The sequence below is a fragment of the Girardinichthys multiradiatus genome, chromosome 24 (genome assembly GCF_021462225.1).
Source record: "Girardinichthys multiradiatus isolate DD_20200921_A chromosome 24, DD_fGirMul_XY1, whole genome shotgun sequence".
In the NCBI taxonomy this organism is placed as follows: Eukaryota; Metazoa; Chordata; class Actinopteri; order Cyprinodontiformes; family Goodeidae; genus Girardinichthys; species Girardinichthys multiradiatus.
This window is the reverse complement of record NC_061816.1, coordinates 1798054-1821895: the sequence shown is the minus strand read 5'-3', so window position 1 is coordinate 1821895 and position 23842 is coordinate 1798054. Positions and strand designations below refer to the sequence as shown.

At 40.3% G+C, this 23842-nt stretch overlaps 3 protein-coding genes and 1 pseudogene across 9 annotated transcripts in view; 1 reads left to right on the top strand and 3 right to left on the bottom strand.

Annotated features, from left to right (window-relative positions):
- The window catches only part of LOC124861391 (NACHT, LRR and PYD domains-containing protein 3-like), a 923911-nt gene that overhangs the window by 478808 nt on the left and 421261 nt on the right, over positions 1–23842 (bottom strand). The gene's annotated exons all lie outside the window — the stretch shown is intronic.
- Positions 1–23842, top strand: part of LOC124861426 (gastrula zinc finger protein XlCGF57.1-like) — a 1067819-nt gene that overhangs the window by 1014527 nt on the left and 29450 nt on the right. The window lies entirely within an intron of this gene.
- Positions 1–23842, bottom strand: part of LOC124861475 — a 337361-nt gene that overhangs the window by 307488 nt on the left and 6031 nt on the right. For 2 of the 5 annotated variants that reach the window (XM_047355270.1, XM_047355269.1), the window contains one exon: positions 20623–21318. In XM_047355270.1, the coding sequence (XP_047211226.1) occupies positions 20623–21318 (696 nt within the window). Of the gene's footprint in view, positions 1–598; positions 735–7423; positions 7764–17575; positions 17760–20622; positions 21319–23842 lie in introns of those variants that run through there. The other 3 variants (XR_007036619.1, XR_007036620.1, XR_007036618.1) reach the window with 3 other exon arrangements.
- Positions 18094–20617, bottom strand: LOC124861148 (annotated as a pseudogene).

Below are 23842 nucleotides of genomic sequence, written 5' to 3'. Positions count from 1 at the left end.
CCACAAACATCACATCCAAAGGGTTTGTTTGCTGTGTGGATTTCCATGTGTATGCTTAGTTTTTGTTTTCTGTTAAAAGTTTCCCCACACTCACCACAGTTAAAATTTTTACTACTCGTCTGGACTTTTGTCAGTGAATCCATTATATACGAATCTATGTTTTTCTTTTCTCTGAAACACGTCTCACTACCAGAACAATCTGAAGAAGTTAATCTTGGATGACATGTCATGTGACTCTGAAGAGAGCGTCTGTTAGCAAATTTTCCTCCACACTCAGAGCAGCTCAAATATTTGTTGACAGTGTTTCTGCCTGACCCTGGAGTCCTGCTCTCCTTCCAATCCTCCTCACTGTCTTCAGTTTCAGAGTCTGATAAGTGTTTAAGCTCAGATTTATGATGCTTCACATCATCCTCTTCATCATCTTCACTGTCTTCAGTCTTTGAATAGTTGGAAGTGCCTCCATGAGTATTTAGATCTGGGTTCCTGCTGGATTCTGCGGTTCCACAGTTGCTGTTGATGACTCTGAGGGAGTAGAGGTTTCTCCTCATACTCTTCACACTTTATATGAACAACAGTTGATGGAAACCTGGTATCATCAGTCTCGGCCTTCACATTCAGTAGTTCTCCATCCTGCCTGGCCCAGATTCTTTCACTTTCCTCCTTTACATGGAGGAGCTGCAGCTCCTGCTGGTTCAAATCAGGACTCTGTTCTTCTTGAGCCTCTTCTTTAACATCTGCAGACATCATTGAAACACATTACATGTATTGTGAACAACTTTATCCAGACAATGTTACAAAGATGATAAAGATTAGAACTAAAAAAAGAAAAACTTGAGTGTAAATATATTGTGTCATGGTATAAATACAACATTTTAATAATAAAAACAGAACAGTATACAATGATATAGTTGTTTTTCTTTAAAGCTAAAGAAGAACAGTTATTACATTGCTGGTTTAAAATAGAGTATATTTATTATTTTTGTACACAATAGATAAAGCCTCTTTTGCTATTTTTAAAGATTTCCAATCATTTTTACCTTAAGTATGACCAAGATGGCACCGCAGATGGTCACCTCGGCGTGTTGGTGCGCATTGTTTTGTTTTGTGCTTTAAAATGGTCTTCTGTGATGGTACCAGGAGCTCTCTCACCAGAGAAGAACTCTACTACACCAGAGGAGTTATTTCTGACTTTTCTGCCTACTGCTCTGGAATTTTTGGACATCCTGGTCAAAGGTGAGCTCACCTTTGTTCACGTGGTGAATCGCCGGAAGAGAGGGAAACAGGATGGGGTGCTGGTACACCTTCGCCAGCGTGGACTACGAACACCGTTACCTGGAATATTTCTCTCTAACTCACTTCCCAACAAAATTGAGGAACTACAACTGCTGTTGGAGAAAAACAGGGACTTTTATTCATCGGCAGTTTTTGCTTCACGGAGACGTGGCTCTGTGGATTAATACCAGACTCTGCGCTGCAGCTGGCAGGATTCCAGCTCTACAGAGCGGACAGAGACACGGAACTCTCCGGCAAAGCGAAAGGTGGAGGAATCTGTTTCTACCTCAACAGTGGTTGGTGCAACGACGTGACAGTGATTCAGCAGCACTGTTCTTCAGACCTGGAATCCTTCATCATAAACTGTAAGCCTTTCTATTCCCCCCGTGAGTTCGCTTCGTTCATCCTGGTCGATGTTTACATCCCGCCGCAAGTTAACGTGCAGGTCGCACAGCGCATGCTCGCCGACCAGGTACTGAGTGTGGAGCGGACCAACCCGGACTCCTTAGTTATCGTCGTTGGCGACTTTAACAAAGGTAATCTCACCCACGAACTCCCCAAATATAGACAGTTTATTAAATGTCTGACCAGAGAGGACAACATTCTGGATCACTGTTACACCACCATCAGAGACGCTTATCACGCCGTCCCACGTGCTGTACTGGGCCAATCCGACCACATCATGGTCCACCTGATTCCTGCATACAGGCAGAAACTAAAGCTCTGCAAACCTGTTGTGAGGACGACAAGGAAGTGGAGCAGTGAGGCTGTGGAGAATCTCCAGGCGTGTTTAGGCTGTACAGACTGGGATGTGTTCAGGACTACTACCAACAGTCTGGACGAGTACACAGAGGCTGTGACTTCCTACATCAGCTTCTGTGAGGACAGCTGTGTACCATCATGCACCAGGGTGAAAGTTTAATGATTTATCATCATCTCATTTCCAACAAGCCAACATAAAAACCTGGTATTTTAACAGCGGTGTGGAGACTTGAGGGTCACTGTAGAGGTCAAGTTTTTATTTTTATTAAACTAGATGTTTTGGACAAAACCTTGAGCTGAAACACTGGAGCCAAGTTTTTGTTTCTTTTAATTACGTAATTTAAAAACAAATTGTGTTCATTAATTTCACATTTTACTCAATATAAATTATGTAATGTATACTATAGTATTTATTTAAACACAGTGGGCCCTTTCTCAGTTTCCTCTTTGATCCATTCTAAGACATGTTTTTTTTCTGCTTTGTTAAGCAGCATTTCAGTTTATTTTGGTCTAATAAACTAGATTTACCATTAATCACTGGGAATGGGTTTAGAGATTGGGATTTTCTGGGGGGAGGGGGATCTTTGGGTTGTAATCTGCTAATCGGCCACTAGATGCTGCTGCATCTTACTGTACTCACTGCATCTTTAAAGTATACTTTGTTTTTCACCAATATTTTTCTAACTAGACATGAACAAACTATGTTCTAGTGAAGACGTTACGCAGCAAATAAATCTCATTTATATCATATCTGTGAAATTCTTTAAAAATAATGATTTTTACTGAACAGCAGCGTTATAATGGTACAAAACCTAAGATGTTTTTCTGGTTTCAACATGTTTGTCTCCAGGTTAAAGTTTATTCCAGATTGTTTGCTGGCAGATAAAAACCAAAGAGGCAGGTTAGATATAAATCACATTTCCCTTCACTCTGTAGGCGTGTGATGAGCACCAGCTTCTTATTTATAACGTTGTTTATTCCACAGGATCTTCATGTGTGTTTTATATTTAACCCCTTCACAACACTAGTGTTTGCTGAGGTTATTATTTACAGTTTTACCCACTTTGGGTCGACCTTGTAGAAAAACAGTAACAGAACATTTATGGAGAAACATTTGTTTTTTATACAGAACTAGATCTCTTTGCTTCTCAGCTGGTTGGTTGGTCATGTCATTTCAGGCGCTGTGCCGAGGACCCGATGATCCTGGGTTCAAACCCTGCCACCTCCAGTCCTTCATAAACAAATTCAAACTCAGCATTCCAACTTTCAGCAAAAGAAAAACCACCTATGATGCTACGGCAAGGGGGAGCCAGGACGACAGGTTAGGGAGGGGATGTATCATCATCCCCTCCATTTTAGAGGACTTTAACCTTCAGGGCAGCTGACCTGAAACATTACGACTGGACATAGGGTGACCACATCCTGCCCCAGCTGAATCTATGTACTAATGTGCTCTCTGTAAATAATAATGTGTGAAGGGTCTTGTGGTGGGGACTGTTCGCGACCGTAAGTCACCAGTGGTGCAGCGTCTGGTTCAAATCTCCACCACAACTAGGCCTGGATCATCCTAAAAAGCTTAGCTGTTATATACTCTCTAATCCCTGAAAGATATAGAAAAAAACACACACATACATACATGCTGTTTGTGCTTAACCCATTACATTGTAAAACAACTTATACCTAGATGTTTTTCCCTTTTTGCCCCCATATATCCTACTTCTATCACGCCTACTTTTACAACAGCAAGTATTTTGCTGCTAGTTATTCCTCCTCCATTTTCTCGTTCTGTTTGCTGCATTCTAGTTAGTAGACACATTGTCGGTCAAAAGTAGTAATGTTGTTAACAACACAATCATAGTTTAGTTTACGAAAGTATGTATGTTAGTAAACTGTGTGTAATATATGCTAAACTATGTAGTGGTTGTTACATACAGTATAAAGGTTCTTTCCTTTTATGTCCTGCTTCTCCAACATCTAGATGTGTTTTGAACATAGGACCTTGTCAACTCCTAACAGTTCTCTCTACACTCTGAGCAAACCATTATGCAGGACTAGATCTTCTCTCCAGGTCATAGACCTGGTCATAGACAGGCAGGACTTGAACCCAGGAACTCCACCACTGACATCTTCTGGTCACAGACAGTTCCTCCACACCATCAGGTCTGCTCCTCTCTCATCTCTCTTCTCTTGGTGCTTTTCAACTTTTCACTTTCATCCCTGAACTCCTAAAAATACAGACTCTGAGGTTCTTCACAACAAATCAGCTCCTAAATGGTTCCTGATGAGAAGTTGAACCCAGACTTTCTTGAATCTCCACCCTACGGTCCATCATGTTGAGCTATTGACTCACACCGGTTCAACTCTTTGAAATGTTCTTCAAAGTTCTCTCAAATTGTTCAGTTTTGGTTTTGAAAAACATGGATCTTCTCAGTCTTGATCCAATTACCTCCATGTTGCTGATCTCTGAGCAAACACCTTAAGCTATCCAACCAGACATTTTACTGTAATATTGTAAAGCCTTTCAGTCATGACCTCTGACCTATTGGCTCAATGTGATGGATGGAGCTGACAGCAGCTGGTTTATCAACTAATGTGAATTTTCTTTCAACTTTACTAAGTAATGTCAAGTTCAATTCCATTGATAAAGTCATAGAAAAATGTCTAAAGCTGTTAAACTATCTCAACATCATTTATGGTAAAGATCTATTAATAGAAGCTCTTTGTACAGTTGAGGACTTGAACTAGGACACTAGATGTTCTCACTACTTTAGTCTATCACACTGAGCTGTTGGCTCATTCAGGTTTTCTGTCTTTTTCTGGACTTTTATCTTTTTATTTCCACAGTTGGACTGAAGTTAATGTCACCACAGACTTTGATCCCATGCTGTCTGAGCTTTATTCCCTCCCTTCCTCCCCTTCTATTATGTTCTCACACATTGAAATCATGCTGGGGTTTGGTTATCTGCTGGCTTTCAGCACAGGTGACATCCAGCTCAACAGTGTTTGGCTCCAGCGGGAAAACATGGTTGAACTTTCTGAAGGTAAATGTGAATTTGTATCCAGTAACAGGTCATTTCTATATCAGCAGCCAAGGAATCATTTTATGTGTGTTTACTGTAACCTTCTGTTTTTATTTGCTTTTATTCATGCTGTCGTTTTTTACAGCTCTCACTTTTAGAGCAGTGGGTGGAAATTTGTTGCTGTTGTTTTATTTGACTTGTTTTATTTTCAGTCTAAATATTTGATTAAAAACACATCATGAAAAATGAACATGACACACTGAGTTCTTTCCTTCAGCATTTCATCTTGTTTTAGTCGTGTTAAATGTGTTTGTCAGTGTTTGGTTTCTTTATCCTCCAATTCTTAATAAAATGAGTTATTGAGTCAGAAAGCTGGACGTTGCTTCTTAAAACTATTTGAAAGAAAACAAGGAAATAAAAACAGACATTTCTTTATTCAAAGATTTAACAAAGTAGTCAAATAACACTGAATGCAGTTATTTCATCTTTAAGTTTGAAGCAGAACCTGTGGAAGTATCTGTGCTCCCTCTAGTGGACAGATTAGTTGTAGCAGAAGGTAACTGAGTTGGGACGCTGCACAGATTTGATCATTCTTGATCAGTGTCTCCATGAATCAGATGTTTTCTGTGTTTCATACCCTGTCTGTCCTTCCTCCAGTTTGCTGCGTTTAAACCCTGACACAGTTGGTTTTAGATGAAGCCCATGCAGTTCATACTAACCAACACCTTGATCTACCAGGTCACACATGATACATGAAACATGGTTCAAACTTTCCACTCTGAGATCATCATCTCCAACAGTTTATCAGCAATGTTCCTCTCAGATGACCAGATGAAGAACTAAAGCCAACATTTCTTTATCTCCATTCAGAGAGAAAACCTTTGATTGAGAACATCTGGTCAGTTTGACACAGTTACAGGTTTAAAGTTATTGGAATCAAAGTCAAGCTCACCAAGTGAGATAAATTCCCAGCAGTCAAAATGTCTCAGTCCAGAACATCTTGTTTGTTGGTGTCTGCAGCCTTCATACAGTGCAATAAAAATCCTTTATGCGTCTTTAATGTCTGACACTATTTGGGTCTTTAGTCAGAACCATTTCAGCTTCAAACTGGTCTCATGTTGTAGAGACCATCCAACAGGTCGACACTCTTGTGTCTCAAACTTTTTATGGATCCATTTCCTTGTCAGCTTGTTGGTCCTCAGGAACCTTCAGAGAACCGACCCTACAGACTACAGGAGATCCTCTAACAGACGGAGCTATTTGATCACAGCTAAAACACTTTCCAACTATGACCAGTCTTCGTTTTCACTAATGCTCTTCATCATGGAAGAGTTTTGAAGCAATCTGAGCTAATCTGCCAGATGATGTCTTTTATTCTAGAAATATTTAGCTTCAAACATTTAACAAGCTCAAAGTGTGAAGTAGCAGGGATGCCACATGTAGTGCACATTATTTTACACAGTTTATCAGGAAAAACATGAATGCATGATGCATGTTTATATCAGCAGACTCTGCAGCCTGGAGAGGAAAATAAAGAGTTGGTTTAAAGTTTAGAGACAAAACTAAATAAAAGGACAGTTAAAGTTGAATTAGTTCAACATGATTTAAATAAAGTTTTCTTTTTGACAATCACACTTCAAGAATCACAACTAAATGAAACATAAAACTGGGAAATACTGAGATCAACACAAAACTAAATCTTTCTCAGAGGCACAAAACAGCCACTGAGAAATTCAATTCAATTCAAAGATACTTTATTGATCCCCGAGAGGAAATTAGAAGTCCAGTACAACCCATCCAAACATACATCATGATACAAGACAAGGGGGGGACGGGTCACCGAGGCTTTGCTGCCCACTCACTGGCGCTGCCCTTGTTAGATGAGATAAGAGGCCACATTAGGTAAGTTGCAACTTGCCTGCGATCCTGTGTAAGGATCACATCCAGTCTGCGATTCAGCTCACGTAACATCTCAGTCTGAGTGTTGATCGCTCTGAAGATCTCATCATACATGCCAGGCAGCCTTACAATGGCCAGAACAGCTGCTGACATTCTCCGAATTTCTCAATATGCCAGGTAACCGCTGACTCCAAAAAGCAGAAATCCTGATATCAAACATCCAATTATATACGTATCTTCCACATCCTCGACTGACATTATTGACAGACACACAATCCTCCACTTCTGCCAGGAGTCCATTGTATATCCAAAACGTCCCATCTGGACAAGAGGGTTCCCCTTCACCCTGTCTTCTCCTCGAGAAAATTTGATCAATTTCATTGAGAGACCAGCTGACCAAATTCATAACTCAGAATTTGGAAGATATGCAAGAAGAGGCTCCAAAAAGAAGACAAGAAACAGAGCTGAAGCAGGGAAGATATGGGAGGGGGTGCGGGAGACAGAAAATAAGCGTCCTCCTCCACTGAGAGCAGAAAGAAAAAAAAAGAAAAACTTCTTCTATGAACACAAAACATGACTCATGCTACATGTTTCCAGTCCTCAGTTGTTCTGTCCTCTGTTCCTTGAACACAACATCAGATGCTTCATAATGATCCAGGTCATCCTGTTGAGTCTCTAATACACACAGAGGTCAGGAAAGTTCATCTCATAGATCGGCGTCCAACGACGAGACGATTGTCCAGATGGAGACGGAGGAGGACGAACAATCGGATCAAAGACCTGATCTAGTTTGGACTGAAGCAATGAGGTCTGTGGAGAAGACAGAACCATCAGTTAGTTTGGTTTAATGCACTGCATTAAAACACGAGTTGACCTTCTGTGGATCCACAGCTATGTGAGAAAATCTCATGGGAGCCTCAGCGCTGATCTCTGCAATCATTCCTCTGCCTAATTTAGATTAAAGGAGCTAAAAGTTAGAAACTGTTTGAGAGTCGTTCCTTTAAGAGTCAGTGTTAGATAAAGTGTGATCACTTCTGGAGACCAAGGACAGGAGGGACTCCGAGACGTCTAACCGCCAACAGGGTGCGTTAGCTCAGACAAAAGTTTGTGAACAAAACAACATTTCAAGACACATTCAAGCTCTTTCAAGGTCCTGTGGTGAACATCTACCTTGATCAGAGCCCAAAAACCAGCACTCCTTAGGAGATGGAAGAAATAGACATCTACAAATGATCTTTGCAAATTGAGGAAGTGTGTTAGAAGTTACTTTGAATGGATTTTCTCCATTTAGATTGCAGAGAGACGGTTGCACCACCTACCAGGAGATGGAGGTAATGTAATACCAAACATGAAAGGATGAATGTTTTCACAGTCCAGACTGTTAATGTGGCTGTTTTTATTTTATTCAGTCAGAATTCATTAATTCATAAATCAATTAATTTTAGGTTACTTTAAATGTCTCTAGATAAATGACTGTGTTGTAATATAACATTGATATTTTAACATATTAATTGATGGATTAACTACTTATCATATAAGTAGCATTAAACATCTTCCTCAAACATTGAAACTGAAACAACATGAGATGTTTGTCCAAAACTCAATTAATTAAAATGCCGAGCAATGAGCCAGGAGGCCCCAAGTAATGAAAAACATTTGAACATTAGAACAAACGTCCAAGAAAACACAAATATTTCTAGTTCTACCTGCCTTCTTGTTTCAACAAGTTTGGATATAATTTATATTTAGGTCAGAATCTTTGTAGACTGCAATAAAGGGAGATTTTAGTCTAGAAAAGTTGCATTTATGAAAATAATAATGGATTAGTGATTAATTCTCAAAATTTCATATCATATTTAGGGATATAAAATGTTCAAATATCAGAAAAACAAACATTACCCACCATATCATGGATAAATCAGGAAATATATCCTTCCAAACATTTTTGATTCCTGAGTCACATGAAGAATCATGAGGCTCGCAGAGCTGTGGGTTATATCAGCATCTTTACATCACTGGAGGTAAGGTAAGTTTATTTATATAGTGCTTTTCAGCAATGAGACACTCAAAGCTCTGTACATACAATTACAATACAATCACAAAGCAAATAAACACAGACACAGAAAAACAAATCAAATGATAAAATCAAACAACAGAGGTAATTTAAAAAAGTAAAATAAAATAAAGAGAATAGAATGATGGACAAGAAAATGAAAGGAAAATTGGACTGAAAACGCAACTAATCATGCCTAGATGGCACAGTCAAAGGCCACTCTTAACAAATAAGTTTTTAGTCTTGATTTAAAGCAACTTAGGGTTTCGGCGCTTTTACAGTTTTCTGGGAGTTTATTCCAGATTAGTGGAGCATAAGAACTAAAAGCTGCTTCTCCATGTTTAGTTCTGGTTTTGGGTATGCAGAGTAGATTTGAGCGAGATGACCTGAGAGGTCTGGGTGGTTGATACACTGACAACAAGTCTGTAATGTATTTTGGTGCTAAGCTATTCAGTGATTTATAGACTAACAGAAGTATTTTAAAGTCTATTCTCTGAGCTACAGGGAGCCAGTGTAGGGACTTTAGAACCGGGGTGATGTGCTCCACTTTCTTAGTTCTAGTGAGGACGCGGGCAGCAGTGTTCTGGATCAACTGCAGCTGTCTGATCGACTTTTTAGGCAGACCTGTGAAGACACCATTGCAGTAATCAATTCTACTAAAGATGAACGCATGAATTAGTTTTTCAAGGTCCTGCTGAGACATTAGTCCTTTAATCCTGGAGATGTTCTTTAGGTGATAGAAGGCCAACATTGTTACTGTCTTTATGTTCCTCTGAAGGTTCAGGTCTGAGTCCATCACTACACCCAGGTTTCGAGCCTGACTAGTGGTTTCTAGCTGTATTACCTGAAGCTCTGTGCTAACTTTTAAATGTTCTTCCTTTGGTCCAAAGATTATTACTTCAGTTTTATTTTGATTCAGCTGAAGAAAATTTAGGCCCATCCATGCATTGATTTCTTCTAAGCATTTACCCAGCGCTTGAATGGGTTCATGGTCACCTGGTGACATTTTAACGTATAGCTGTGTGTCGTCTGCATAGTTATGAAAACTTACGTTGTTGTTTATTCAAATCTGAGTTAGGGGGAGCATGTAGATATTGAATAGGAGGGGCCCTAAGATGGACCCTTGGGGAACGCCACATGTGATTTTTGTGCTCTCTGATGTAAAGTTACCTACTGACGCAAAAAAGTCCTTGTCCTTCAAGTAGGATTTAAACCAGTTGAGTGCTGTACCAGAAAGGCTGACCCAGTTTTCCAGGTGCTCTAATAAAATGGAGTGATCAACAGTGTCGAATGCTGCACTAAGGTCCAATAATACTAGCACTGTGGTTCTTCTACTGTCTGTATTTATATGGATGTCATTGAACACCTTGACAAGAGCCGTCTCTGTACTGTGGTGAGCAGGAAGCCTGACTGGAAGACATTGAAGCGGTTGGTCATTGTTAGGAAGTTGTTTAACTGCTGAAACACAGCTTTTTCAATAATCTTACTGATGAAGGGGAGGTTTGATATAGGCCTGTAGTTCTGTAGTAGCAGCTTGTCCAAGTTGCTCTTTTTCAATGGAGGTTTGATAATTGCTGTTTTTAGGGCCTGGGGGAAAACACCTGACAAAAGGGACGTGTTTATTATTTGAGTTAAATCAGATGTTATAACAGGCAAAGCTTTATTAAGGAAAGCTGTGGGTAAAACATTGAGACAGCAGGAAGAAGAGCTTAGTTGCTGTACGATTTCTTCTAAGTTTTTGTAGTTTATTTGGTGAAATTGGTTAATTTTGTCAAAATCAGTTCTAGTTGGAGACAACATTGGTCCTGGAGTTGATGTGGATGTGCTGACTTCCTCTCTGATCTTTTGGGTTTGTTCAGTAAAGAATTTAGCAAATTCATTGCAGGCCCTGGTAGAGTGGAGTTCAGATGCTACAGTTACAGGAGGGTTTGTTAACCTGTCCACCGTGGCAAATAATGCACAAGCATTGTTAATGTTTTTGCTGATGATCTCAGAAATGAAAGATTCCCTTGCATTTTTCAGTTGTAGGTTATATCTGTATAGTCTCTCTTTATAGATAATATAGTGAACCTGGAGTCCACTCTTTCTCCACCTGCGTTCAGCTTTTCGACACTCCTTTTTTTCACTTCTGACTGGTGGAGCACTTCTCCATGGAGACATTTTCTTTCCAGAAACGACTTTCACTTTAATTGGAGCAATTGAATCAATGATGTCTGAGATTTTAGAATGAAAGTTATCTACCACTTCATCTATAGTGTTACAGGGCAAAGTGGAGGTAGAAGAGTAAATCTGGTTAAAGGTTTCAGCAGCACCGTCCTTAAAGATGTGTTTTCTTATCATGTCTCTTTGGCAAATTGAGTCATTGGAGATGATGCTTTCAAAAATAACAGAAAAGTGGTCAGATAGAGCATCATCAGTTACAGACACCTTGGAAATGTTTAGACCCTTAGTGATGATCAAGTCTAAAATATGTCCCTGTTTGTGCATTTGCTGTTTAACATGTTGAGTCAAACCAACATTTCTAAGAGTGTCACAGATCTATTGCACTTCTGTCTTCAGGATTGTCCATGTGAATGTTGAAGTCTCCCACAATAATTAAACAGTCATAATATGCACAAATCACAGATAAAAGCTCATTAAAATCACTGAAAAAGTTTGTTTTGGACTTAGGAGGCCTGTAAATATTCAAGAACATGGTTCGGACCGGACTCTTTACCTGGGGAGCCACATATTCAAAAGAGTCAAATTTGCCCAGAAATACTTTTTTACACTCTAATAAATATTTAAACAAAGTGCCCCCCCCCTCCACCTTTTCTTTGCTGTCTGCTCTCATAAAGAAAATTGTAGTTTGGAGGCGTCGCCTCTATCAGAATGGGAGCTTCATTAAATTCATGTAACCATGTTTCTGTTAAAAACATAACATCAAGATCGTGGTCAGTAATGAGGTCATTGATTAAAAATTATTTACCTGACAGAGATCTAATATTCAATAAAGTCAGTTTATATGACTTAGTTGCTGATATTAACTCTCTGTCTGGTTGTACCTGACACTTTATGGCTTTTGTTGATTGTTTATTACTGTCTCTTATCCTTTTGGCTTTGTTCTTTCTATCACGTATAAAATGTTGGTTTAGTAGCAGGGCCTCGGCCATGGGGGGTGTTGAATGGAGAAGATGTCAGAGCCATTTGGGTCCCGATTTTAAGAGCTCCTTTCATGTTATCAGAATCCAGTAAAGCAAAAAGCGGGCTCAGTGGGGAGATGGGAGAGTTCTGTGCGGTCTGGGTTGGGGTCTGGGGTGAGGGGTATATCGGGGATGTCGGTCTGGGTCTGAGTTTGGGGGGATGGGGGTATAATGGGGGCTCCACGTCTCCTGTGGATTTCGACGGGGAGACCTTTTGTGATGACCTCTCTTTCTCAGCCAACTGGCCGATTGTTTCTGCTGGAGCTGTTGGATGCAGCGTTATCATTGTTGTTGATACTCCATGTTCTCTGCTGAAGGTCGAAGCTGCTGGCGGATTATTTACTGAATAGAAGAGATTAGATATGAGACGTCTGGCTCCTGGCTTGTTCAAGCAGAAACCATCTTGCTTGAAGAGTTGTCTTTTTTCCAAAAAATATTGAAGTTGTCGATGAAGTTCACAGATTTAGTAGCACATGTTTTTTTCAACCATTTATTAATCATCAGAAGTCCTGAAAAAATCTCATCTCCACAGAAAATCGGTGCAAAGTGTCCGCTGAGAAACACCTTGATATTGAGACCTCCAACAATATTCAGAAGACGAGTGAAATCCTCTGTTAGGTATTATTTAGTCAACTCAGAGGTAAGAACGATACAGTCAGAGTTACTTGTGACAAGGGTAGCCCACTTTGCAGTGAAACTACAAAGTTTTCGACACCCTATCTCTTTATTTATATGCACAGTTCAACAGACAGTTCAGACAGGGTGTGTGTGTGAGACGGAAAGGAGGCTGGTTCACACAGAGATAACAATGATCTCACACACAGGGAGGAAGGCATAGTGCAGGTGCCTTGCAACACAAGGTTTTTACATGAGTGATAACAAGTTTTTGCACCCATCCAACATCCTCCTTCAGTCTTTCTGATTTTTTCTTAGCCACGTCATCCATGGCTCCACAATGTATAATAAGGTTTTCTAGAGACGGGCGCTTTTCAGTGATTGCAAGAATATTCTCTGAGATATCGGACACCACGTTACTGGTACCAATCATGACTTCTGTGTTTTTCTTGTTGCAGAAGTTTTTAATCCCATCCACAGCTGTGTTGCCCACTATTAGGGTTCTTGGTCTGGTGGGGTACTTTTTCTCTGGCAGCTTAGGAGAAGACTGTTTAGAATGAAGGTTGTTCTCAAACCTTTTATTGTTCTCAGAAGATGGATAATTTTCCTGGTTTTCATTCTGTAGTGAAGCAAATCTGTTCTGGAGGGGAACTCCATTATTTCCAGCTGTCTCACTCCTATCAGTTGTTGTGACAGCAGCTCGCTGTCGAAGTCTCCTTTTCCCAGGGGAAACGGGGGCATTTCTCTGTAATTCTGGCCATTGTAATTTATTTAATTGCTGAGATCTTCCAGTGAGTTGTCCACCTTGATTTTTTGGGCATGCCCCTATAACATCCCAGGGGGGTCTGCCGGTAGGTTTACTCTCAGTGTTCTGATTGCCAGCTGAGTTGTTGAGCTGGCTGTCATTGTTTGGGATCACAGGCAGAGTTGAATCATCGTTGTACCCCATATTCACCTCCACATTTACTTCTAGACGATGGATTTTCATCTCCAAAACAGCCAATTTCTGTAAAAGTTTGTCGAAGTCCTCTGTGGTGAAGGGAGGCATTTTGTGCTGATTAGCTGGTGTCAACTTGTCCTGCTTTGGAGTTCGATTATAAAAACATCAAAGTCCTTTAAAAAAAAAAATAATAATAATAATAATAATAATCCTTGGGAGTCGCTGGTAAGAAGTTGTTTTAGTCCAATATTTCCGTAATTTTGGCTAAGAGATAAAAAGTTAGGAGTAAAAGAATGCAAGCAAGCAAGGAGCTTAGGAGAAAAGCGTCTGAGCAGGAAGAGATGTGGAAGCGAGAAAAAAAAAGTGGAAAATATAGATTTGTAACAAAATAATAATCTAACCTTTAATGCTCTTCTTTAAAAATATGTAATACGAATGTGGTACCGGTGCAGTCACCAGGGTATCTCAGCTTTTGTCCTGGATCTTTACTAATCCTCCGAATCCAAAGTTAATGTCAGCGTCTTCATAAAGAAAAGCAGAAGCAGGTGAACTTCTATTTGGCACATTTCATTTTCTCTATGGAAACCTCCATCTGCAGTAAGTGTTTCATGTTTCACTCGGTTGCAACGGTTATCTCACAGCAGTTGTAAAATAACAAGGTTGTTTAATCTCCAGGCATGTTTTAATGCAATGCAGACAACAAGCATGGAGTCCAAAACACTGACATAGGTAGGAAGAAGCTGGTCAATAGTCAGAGCTTCAGCACCCTGGACAGCTCTATGACTTCCAGATAACTGATGAGCAGCTGGAAACTCTGTCTTTTTCTTAAATCCAGGAATGGTTTGACTTTACCTGAGACCAAAAAGGTCTCACAGTGAGGGTCCAAACCTCTTAAAGTACAGCAAAGCAAGGCATCAGAAAGCCTGAGACAGGGTGGTCCCAAACTTTTATGGGGCCTTAAGAATAATTTGATTTGGGGCCCCTCTTCCTGTGAGGGACATCACCACCACTAACAGCTTCTTAATACAGATGTGGTGGAATCTGGGAGAGGGGCTCAAGTTTAATTGGCAGATCTTAAAAGCCATCATGGATGATTAGTTATTATTTGCTAAGTGAATTTGTGACCAAACTGAGCTCAAACACAAAGAAAGGATTAAACTCAGATTGTAACTATGGTAACACAACAATGAAACCATAAAGATTATTCTTTGCACATTTAAAAAGTAAATTGCCAATTCTTTAAATCTTAAATTTAAATTAAACTCCAAGAAAACTGTATAAGCATTGAAACCCTAAGTTGCTTCAAATCAAGATTAAACTTATTTGATTAGAGTTTTCTTTGAATGTGTTATCTAAACATTATTGGTTAAGTTTTCAGTCCAACTTTCCTTTCATTTTCTTATTTATTCTGTTTATTTTTTTTAAATTACTTTTATGCCACTGTAATGTAATTTCCCTTTTATTTTTTCCCATGTACGGCGCTTTGAATTGTCTTGCTACTGAAATGTGCTATATAAATTAACTTGCCTTGCCAGATGAAAGTCAGTTCTGCATTTATTTATTAAAGATAAAGACAAATGGATTTATTGATTTATCTGAAACATGCTTCTCTGGTTTTAATAAAATTTATCCGTTTATAAATATAACTTTTGAGACTTTTTAACTTATTGAATTGTGGCAATTTTGGTTTTTCATACATGCCAAAGGAAATGCTAAATACAGGTCCTTCTCAAAATATTAGCATATTGTGATAAAGTTCATTATTTTCCATAATGTCATGATGAAAATTTAACATTCATATATTTTAGATTCATTGCACACTAACTGAAATATTTCAGGTCTTTTATTGTCTTAATACGGATGATTTTGGCATACAGCTCATGAAAACCCAAAATTCCTATCTCACAAAATTAGCATATCATTAAAAGGGTCTCTAAACGAGCTATGAACCTAATAATCTGAATCAACGAGTTAACTCTAAACACCTGCAAAAGATTCCTGAGGCCTTTAAAACTCCCAGCCTGGTTCATCACTCAAAACCCCAATCATGGGTAAGACTGCCGACCTGACTGCTGTCCAGAAGGCCACTATTGACACCCTCAAGCAAGAGGGTGAGACACAGAAAGACATTTCTGAATGAATAGGCTGTTCTCAGAGTGCTGTATCAAGGCACCTCAGTGGGAAGTCTGTGGGAAGGATAAAGTGTGGCAGAAAACGCTGCACAACGAGAAGAGGTGACCGGACCCTGAGGAAGATTGTGGAGAAGGGCCGATTCCAGACCTTGGGGGACCTGTGGAAGCAGTGGACTGAGTCTGGAGTAGAAACATCCAGAGCCACCGTGCACAGGCGTGTGCAGGAAATGGGCTACAGAGCCCAGGTCAAGCCACGTTTGAACCAGAAACAGCGGCAGAAGCGTCTGACCTGGGCTACAGAGAAGCAGCACTGGACTGTTGCTCAGTGGTCCAAAGTACTTTTTTCGGATGAAAGCAAATTCCGCATGTCATTCGGAAATCAAGGTGCCAGAGTCTGGAGGAAGACTGGGGAGAAGGAAATGCCAAAATGCCAGAAGTCCAGTGTCAAGTACCCACAGTCAGTGATGGTCTGGGGTGCCGTGTCAGCTGCTGGTGTTGGTCCACTGTGTAAATGGTTTACTGACCATGGTATCACTGTGCTCAATTGGCCTGCCAACTCTCCTGACCTGAACCCCATAGAGAATCTGTGGGATATTGTGAAGAGAACGTTGAGAGACTCAAGACCCAACACTCTGGATGAGCTAAAGGCCGCTATCGAAGCATCCTGGGCCTCCATAAGACCTCAGCAGTGCCACAGGCTGATTGCCTCCATGCCACGCCGCATTGAAGCAGTCATTTCTGCAAAAGGATTCCTGACCAAGTATTGAGTGCATAACTGTACATGATTATTTGAAGGTTGACGTTTTCTTGTATTAAAAACACTTTTCTTTTATTGGTCGGATGAAATATGCTAATTTTGTGAGATAGGAATTTTGGGTTTTCATGAGCTGTATGCCAAAATCATCCGTATTAAGACAATAAAAGACCTGAAATATTTCAGTTAGTGTGCAATGAATCTAAAATATATGAATGTTAAATTTTCATCATGACATTATGGAAAATAATGAACTTTATCACAATATGCTAATATTTTGAGAAGGACCTGTATTTAAGACAAACAAAACTTCCTTCAGGAAAGTTTTAACTCTTTAACCCCATAATTGATGCACTCTGTGCTTTTTAATCTTTTTCTTATGTTTTTTATTTTTCTCATCTCCATCCATCAACTGTTTTACTTGAAACTATTTAACTATTTAACTTATTTACACTCAAACTTCCACTTTGTGAAAAACCAAACTTATCTTCCCAAATTAAAGCACAATTAACACAATAATCCCCACTTTTCCCTTTCATTTTTTAGGAGATGATGGTTAATGTGTAATAAAAAAGGAATAATAATAATATAGATTATATCATACAGTATTTTAACATATTTATGTCCCTTCAGCAATATGTATGGTCGACCTAGCTTAGTTTATGAGCTCTCTTATTATTCAACATTAAATTTCATTTCCTTCCGGCGAAATGTTACCAACCAAATTATCCGGTTCCCTTACGGCGGAACTACCTAGTCGTTTCTGATCTCCTTGCGGCGAGATCCAACCTAAATTTATCGCTATTTCCTTGCGGCGAAATAAAACCTTCCCAATGCAGTGTCCTTAACCGGCGACACACTACCAAACGACTTTTAAGTACTTTTCTTCTTTTATTTCTATAGCGCTTACTCTTATCTTATGTACTGTATTTTAAAACTATCTCACCTCGGAGTTGACTTCTAGGTGACTTTGTCGGATCTCCCGGAGCCGCCCGGCATCGAGCAAGACAATAACCCACTGGCCAGGTGCGAATGTCACACACCGGGACTTTCAGCCACCAGGCCTAGATGCGGCTGTGCGGCAGCGCTTATCTCAACGTCAGGCTGTTCCCGGAGGTCCGCCATAGTCACTGCAAGAAAAATAAGATCAGTTTAGTTCTTATAATATCCGGCTCGAAGGACCAAGTTATGTTAGGTATTATTTAATCAACTCAGAGGTAAGGAACGACACAGAGTCAGATGTACTTGCAGCAAGGGTAGCTCACACTTTGCAGTGCAAATCTACAGTGTTGGCACCCCTCTCTCTTTATTTATACATGCTGGTTCACACACAGTTCAACAAACATTCAGGGTGTGTGTGTGTGAGGGTGCGTGTGTTGGGGTCAGAAAGGTTAGGGTTCATTTGTCTTGATTATAAACAAACAGAGGAAGTGGGAAGTGGGGACCTAGTGAATAGCCCCCAGATGCTGCTAATAAAAGCATAAAAGCATAACTCATTCTTGTCCCCATCTCCCTTCCTGTGACATGTAAGGAGGGAAAAGCACTTAGAGCAGACATGAGTGATAAACAATACAAACGTTTTAAAAACCCTGACACAGAACAGGTATGAACTTCCTAAATACAGAGACCCCAACCAGAGAGGTTAACACTCTGGACCACTGCTACACAGTTTTAAAAGATGCCGGCGCTGCAACCTGAGCCGCTTCAAGACTATACAAACCAACAGAAATTATGAAGTTGTAAGCCTGTGGTGAGGACTATAAGGAAGTGGACAGAGTAATCAAATCAGAAGTTACAGGCCTGCTTTGAATGCATAGATTGGAGTGTTTTTTAAGCTACAGCCACTGACCTCAACAAACTCATTGACACAATGACATCATAAACCAGTTTTGGTGAGGGCATTTGTGTGTCCACCAAGACATTTTGCACATACAACAACAGCAACCACACCTGAGGAAGCTGGGCCACACCAAATGAAGAAGCCCACACCAGAGGGGACTGGCCCCTCTATAAGCTGGCCAAAAACAATACTGACTAAGGAGACCAGAGTAGATAAGAGCAGCTATGAACGGACAAAGCTATCCATAACTTCAGGCTGCAAGTTTATTGCTGCTATTTGGTAAATGGCCTGCACTCGTATAGCACTTTATCAAGTCCGAGGATCCCAAAGCGCTTTAGACTACAATCAGTCATCCACCCATTCATACACACATTCATACACTGACAGTGGTGAGCTACATTGTAGCCATAGCTGCCCCGGGGAAGACTGACACAAGCGAGTCTGGCATGCAATCAGCACCACCAAGCCCTCTAACCACCATCAGCAGGCAAGGAGGGTGAAGGAAGTGTCTTGCCCAAGGACACAACGACTGAGACTGACAGAGCGGGGGTTCAGGAACCCTCCAGTTAAAGTACAAACTACCACCATGTCAGCCACACTTGCGCCCGATATATGATTAGGGGCAAAAACTATGTTTAAATCTTGTCCACAATCATAACCAGCAACGAGCTTATGTTTTGTGTAAATTCTAGTGTGCTGGTTTAGACCTGACATAAAAGGTCAAGTTTTTACCGCAATCATCACATTCAAAAGGTTTCTCTCCATTGTCTGTTCTTATGTGTATTTTTAAAAATGACTTGCACAAGCATCACAGCTTGAGGGTTTAGTTCCTCTGTGAGTTATCATGTGTGTGTTTAAATTTGACTTTTCTTATAATCTGATAACACAAGTATCTCAACCAAAGGGCTTCTCTTGTCTGTGCGTATTCTCATGTGTAGGTCTAAATTGGACTTACTGGCAAATGTTTTTACACATAGATCACAACCAAAGGGTTTTTCCCTTGTGTGGCTTCTCACGTGTCTGGTTAAAGCTGACTTGCAGGCAAATCTTTTTCCACAAACATCATAACTAAAGGGTCTGTCTTCTGTGTGCATTCTCATGTGAATGTTTAATTGTAACTTGCAGGTAAATCTTTTTCCACAAATATCACAACTAAAGGGTTTGTCTCCTGTGTGGGTTCTCATGTGTGTGTCTAAATTTGACTTCCTGGCAAATGTTTTTCCACATGTATCTCAACCAAAGGGTTTGTCTACTGTGTGGATTCTTGTGTGTCTGGTTAAATTTGACTTCCAGGCGAATCTTTTTCCACAAACATCACAACTAAAGGGAATCTCTCCTGTGTGGATTCTCATGTGTGTGTCTAAATTTGACTTCCTGGCAAATGTTTTTCCACATGCATCAGAACCAAAGGGTTTGTCTCCTGTGTGGATTCTTATGTGTTTGTCTAAAACTGCCTTCTGGGAAAATCTTTTTCCACATTTACCACAACTGAAGGGTTTGTCTCCTGTGTGGGTTCTCATGTGTCTGGTTAAATTTGACTTCCAGGCAAATCTTTTTCCACAAACATCACAACTAAAGGGAATCTCTCCTGTGTGAAATATCATGTGTTTGTCTAAACTTGACCTCTGGGAAAATCTTTTTCCACATTTACCACAACTGAAGGGTTTGTCTCCTGTGTGGATTCTCATGTGATCATCTAAATTTGACTTCCTGGCAAATGTTTTTCCACATGCGTCACAACCAAAGGGTTTTTCTCCTGTGTGCATTCTCACGTGCCTGGTTAAATCTGACTTCCTGGCAAATCTTTTTCCACAAACATCACAACTAAAAGGTTTTTCTTCTGTGTGGATTCTCATGTGAATGTTTAATAGTAACTTGCACGCAAATCTTTTTCCACAAACATAACAACTAAATGGTTTGTCTCCTGTGTGGGTTCTCATGTGTGTCTAAACCTGCCTTCTGGGAAAATGTTTTTCCACATGCATCACAACCAAAGGGTTTGTCTCCTGTGTGGGTTCTCATGTGTCTGTCTAAACTTGTCTTCTGGGAAAATCTTTTTCCACATGTACCACAACTAAAGGGTTTGTCTCCTGTGTGGACTGTTGTGTGTTTTTTTAAATCATGTTTCCTGTTAAAACTTTTACCACACTCACCGCAGTTAACATTTTTACTACTCGTCTGGACGTTTGTCAGTGAATCCATTATTTTCTTCTCACCGAAACATGTCTCACTACCAGAACAATCTGAAGACGTTAATCTTGGACGACATGTCATGTGACTCTGAAGAGAGCGTCTATTAGCAAATTTTCCCCCACACTCAGAGCAGCTCAAAGATTTGTTGACAGTGTTTCTGCCAGATCCTGGAGTCCTGCTCTCCTTCCAATCATCCTCACTGTCTTCAGTTTCAGAGTCTGATAAGCGTTTAAGCTCAGATTCATGATGCTTCACATCATCATCCTCTTCATCATCCTCACTGTCTTCAGTTTCAGAATAGTTGGAAGAGCCTCCCTGAGTATTTAGATCTGGGTTCCTGCTGGATTCTGATGTTCCACAGTCCTCTTCTTTAATTTCTACTTTTATCTGGTCAGTTGAGATGATTCTTGGAAGATCTCTGTCTTCTGTTTGGTGTTGATGAAGCTGAGAGAACAGAGGTTTCTCTTCATCCTCTTCACTCTTCATATGAACAACAGTTAATGGAAACATGGTATCATCAGTCTCCTTCTTCACATTCAGTTGTTCTCCATCCTGGCTGGCCCAGATTCTTTCACTTTCCTCCTTTATGTGGAGGAGCTCCAGCTCCTGCTGGTCCATATCAGGACTCTGTTCTTCAGGAGCCTCTTCTTTAAAATCTGCAGACATCATCGAAACACTTTATATGCATAATGAACAACTTTATCCTGACAATGTTACAAAGATGATAAAGATTAAAACTAGAGAAAAGAATCTGATAAATATTATCAGTGAACAGTACAGTAGATAAAATCAGAGAGGCCACAATGGTGTGATAACCTGGACTGTAAATATATTGGTTTCACGGTGTCATGGTTTAACACTAGAACTCCCAGGGCCGTCAATTTGACGGTTTTGAAAGTTTGACATGACATAACTCTGGTTTATTAAAACTCTTATCTTCCTGGCATCCTGACCTTTTCTAAACCTGTGTCTTGTGTATTCCTATGTCTCTATTTAAAGATCTAAGTATTTCTACCTCTAACTACTACAGCCGCTATTTTGACGGCCCTATTATTTACATTGATATTTTTTTTCCCGCGGCTGAGTATACACGCGAGCGTTGCCTAGCAACCGCCACTCTAGAACGCAGTCTGAGAAGGAGATTGTTGGCATCCTACAAATAGCTTCTAGAAGGATGTTTTCTGCTCAAGAGGCATTGGAGATGCTTCAAAAATTAGATGATCCTGATTCTGGGGTCTAGAGGGATTCTGACGGTTCTTGGTCAGCATTCAGTTCCAGTGACAGCGGGTCCGAGAGTGAGCCTTAAAAAAACACGAGTTGCCCCCTTAGCAGGAGGTTGTGGCGCATTATTTCAAGGTAGTAAAAGACTAGCCTATGTAACAATTTTATCATTTTAGGCTATAGTTTACAGATTAATAAACTAATAATATATAAACTACAGCAACAGTGCCACAATCAGCGCAGGTTCAGAGACAGGGAGACGTGCCAGGTGATCACAGCACAGCTATAAACCCAGCAATCCAGCTGGCAGGAGAGAAACTAAAAAACAAGCTACTGATGATGGACAAAGAAATAAACAATAAGTTAGGTCATAGATATAGTAGCCCAGGAACAACAATCTATTCTGCGCTTTACTGCGTTTTCATTGCAAGACGAGCGCACACCTGGGAAGGAGGAGGAAATAGGAAAAGATGGTACTGTGTGGACAGTAGTAGGGGAGGAAGAAAGTAGAGGGAGGCGTCAGAGCCAGAACGTATAGACAGAGCGCCAGATCCAAGATGCCCAGACTGCGTTTCTCTGCTTGGTGGATGCTAAAATGCTCATCCATGTTCAGGGCTGCAGGGTGGCTGAGGCCTGCAGAGTTTTAGGAGATGATTCCTCCTGGGACATGAGTGTGGATGAGCTGAAGGCATTTTTAGCGCTAGTTTATGTCCGCGAAGTGAAAGGGGGGCGTAACATGGAGCTGTCCAGCTTTTGGTCAGATTAGTAAAGCTTTTTTTTTTTAAATGTACCCGCTACTCTGTATTATTTTTCAGTACTATATATAAATAAAAATAAAACATAATAGGTTTTGATCAAATACTATTATTAATTCTTGTCAAAACCATCATTTTATAGCGTGCAAGAAAACCTTTAGCATTCTGATCAATGTAATGTGATGACATCATCACCGCCTCGCATCCAGAATGCTCGCCATCAAATTGACGGGCTTGGGAGTTCTAGTGTTAATTACCATATTCTAAAACACAAATGTATATAGTGATTTAAATGCTTTAATTTAAAGCTGAAAAAGAATAGTTATTACATTGTTGATAAAAATACAGTATGTTTATTATTTTGTACATAATATATAAAGCTTTTTTTGTTATTTTTGAGGATTTTCAATCTTGAATCTCTTTCCTCCTGCCTCACAGGTACATGTTTTCATCATGCTGAGCTGTGCTTTACATTAGATTATAACTGCGTTATCTAACCTCTTATCCAACCAGGTCCCTGAACAACTGACCATTAACAGAGTTTATCTACAGCCACTTCAGTGATATATTTCTTCCTGATTGGCAACAATACTCTCCTTCAATCGAGGATCTCCTTTGGAAACTAGTCAATGACGCTGAAGTTCATACCCCGTAGCTCTCTGCCCCGACTCCTGACCTGCTCTTTCTGCTTGTAGTGCCTGAATTTCACTACAAATGGCCGAGGCCGGTTGTTGTCGGGCTTCTTACCTCCGAGCCAGTTAACACGATGGAAAGTGATGTTTTTAAACTCGTCACTTGGGAGTTGTAGCTGACTTTGGAGAAATTCCCAGATAGTGGATTCAGTGTCCTCCTCTGCCCGTTCTGGGATGTTGGAGAAGACAAGGTTGTCCCGTATGCCCCGAGCTTGTATATTCAGGATGGTTTCCCTCATTTCTTTGTTTCAGACAGCTGCATCATTCCATCGGTACGTTTCTTTACCTTATCCCTCAGTGTTTGTTTCTTGGCTGTGAGCAAAGCTTGTTGTTTGTGGCTGAACTCCAGAGATTCCCTCAGAGCTTGAAAATTCCTTGTGGAGAACCTCCACCAGGGTAAGACGAGCATCCAGGCTGGTTAGCTTCTTGCCAATAGAGTCCAGGACATTAGCGTAGCTTTTCTCTGGAGAGATGGTGGAGGTGCTGGCCGAGGATTCTGAACGGGGGTATCT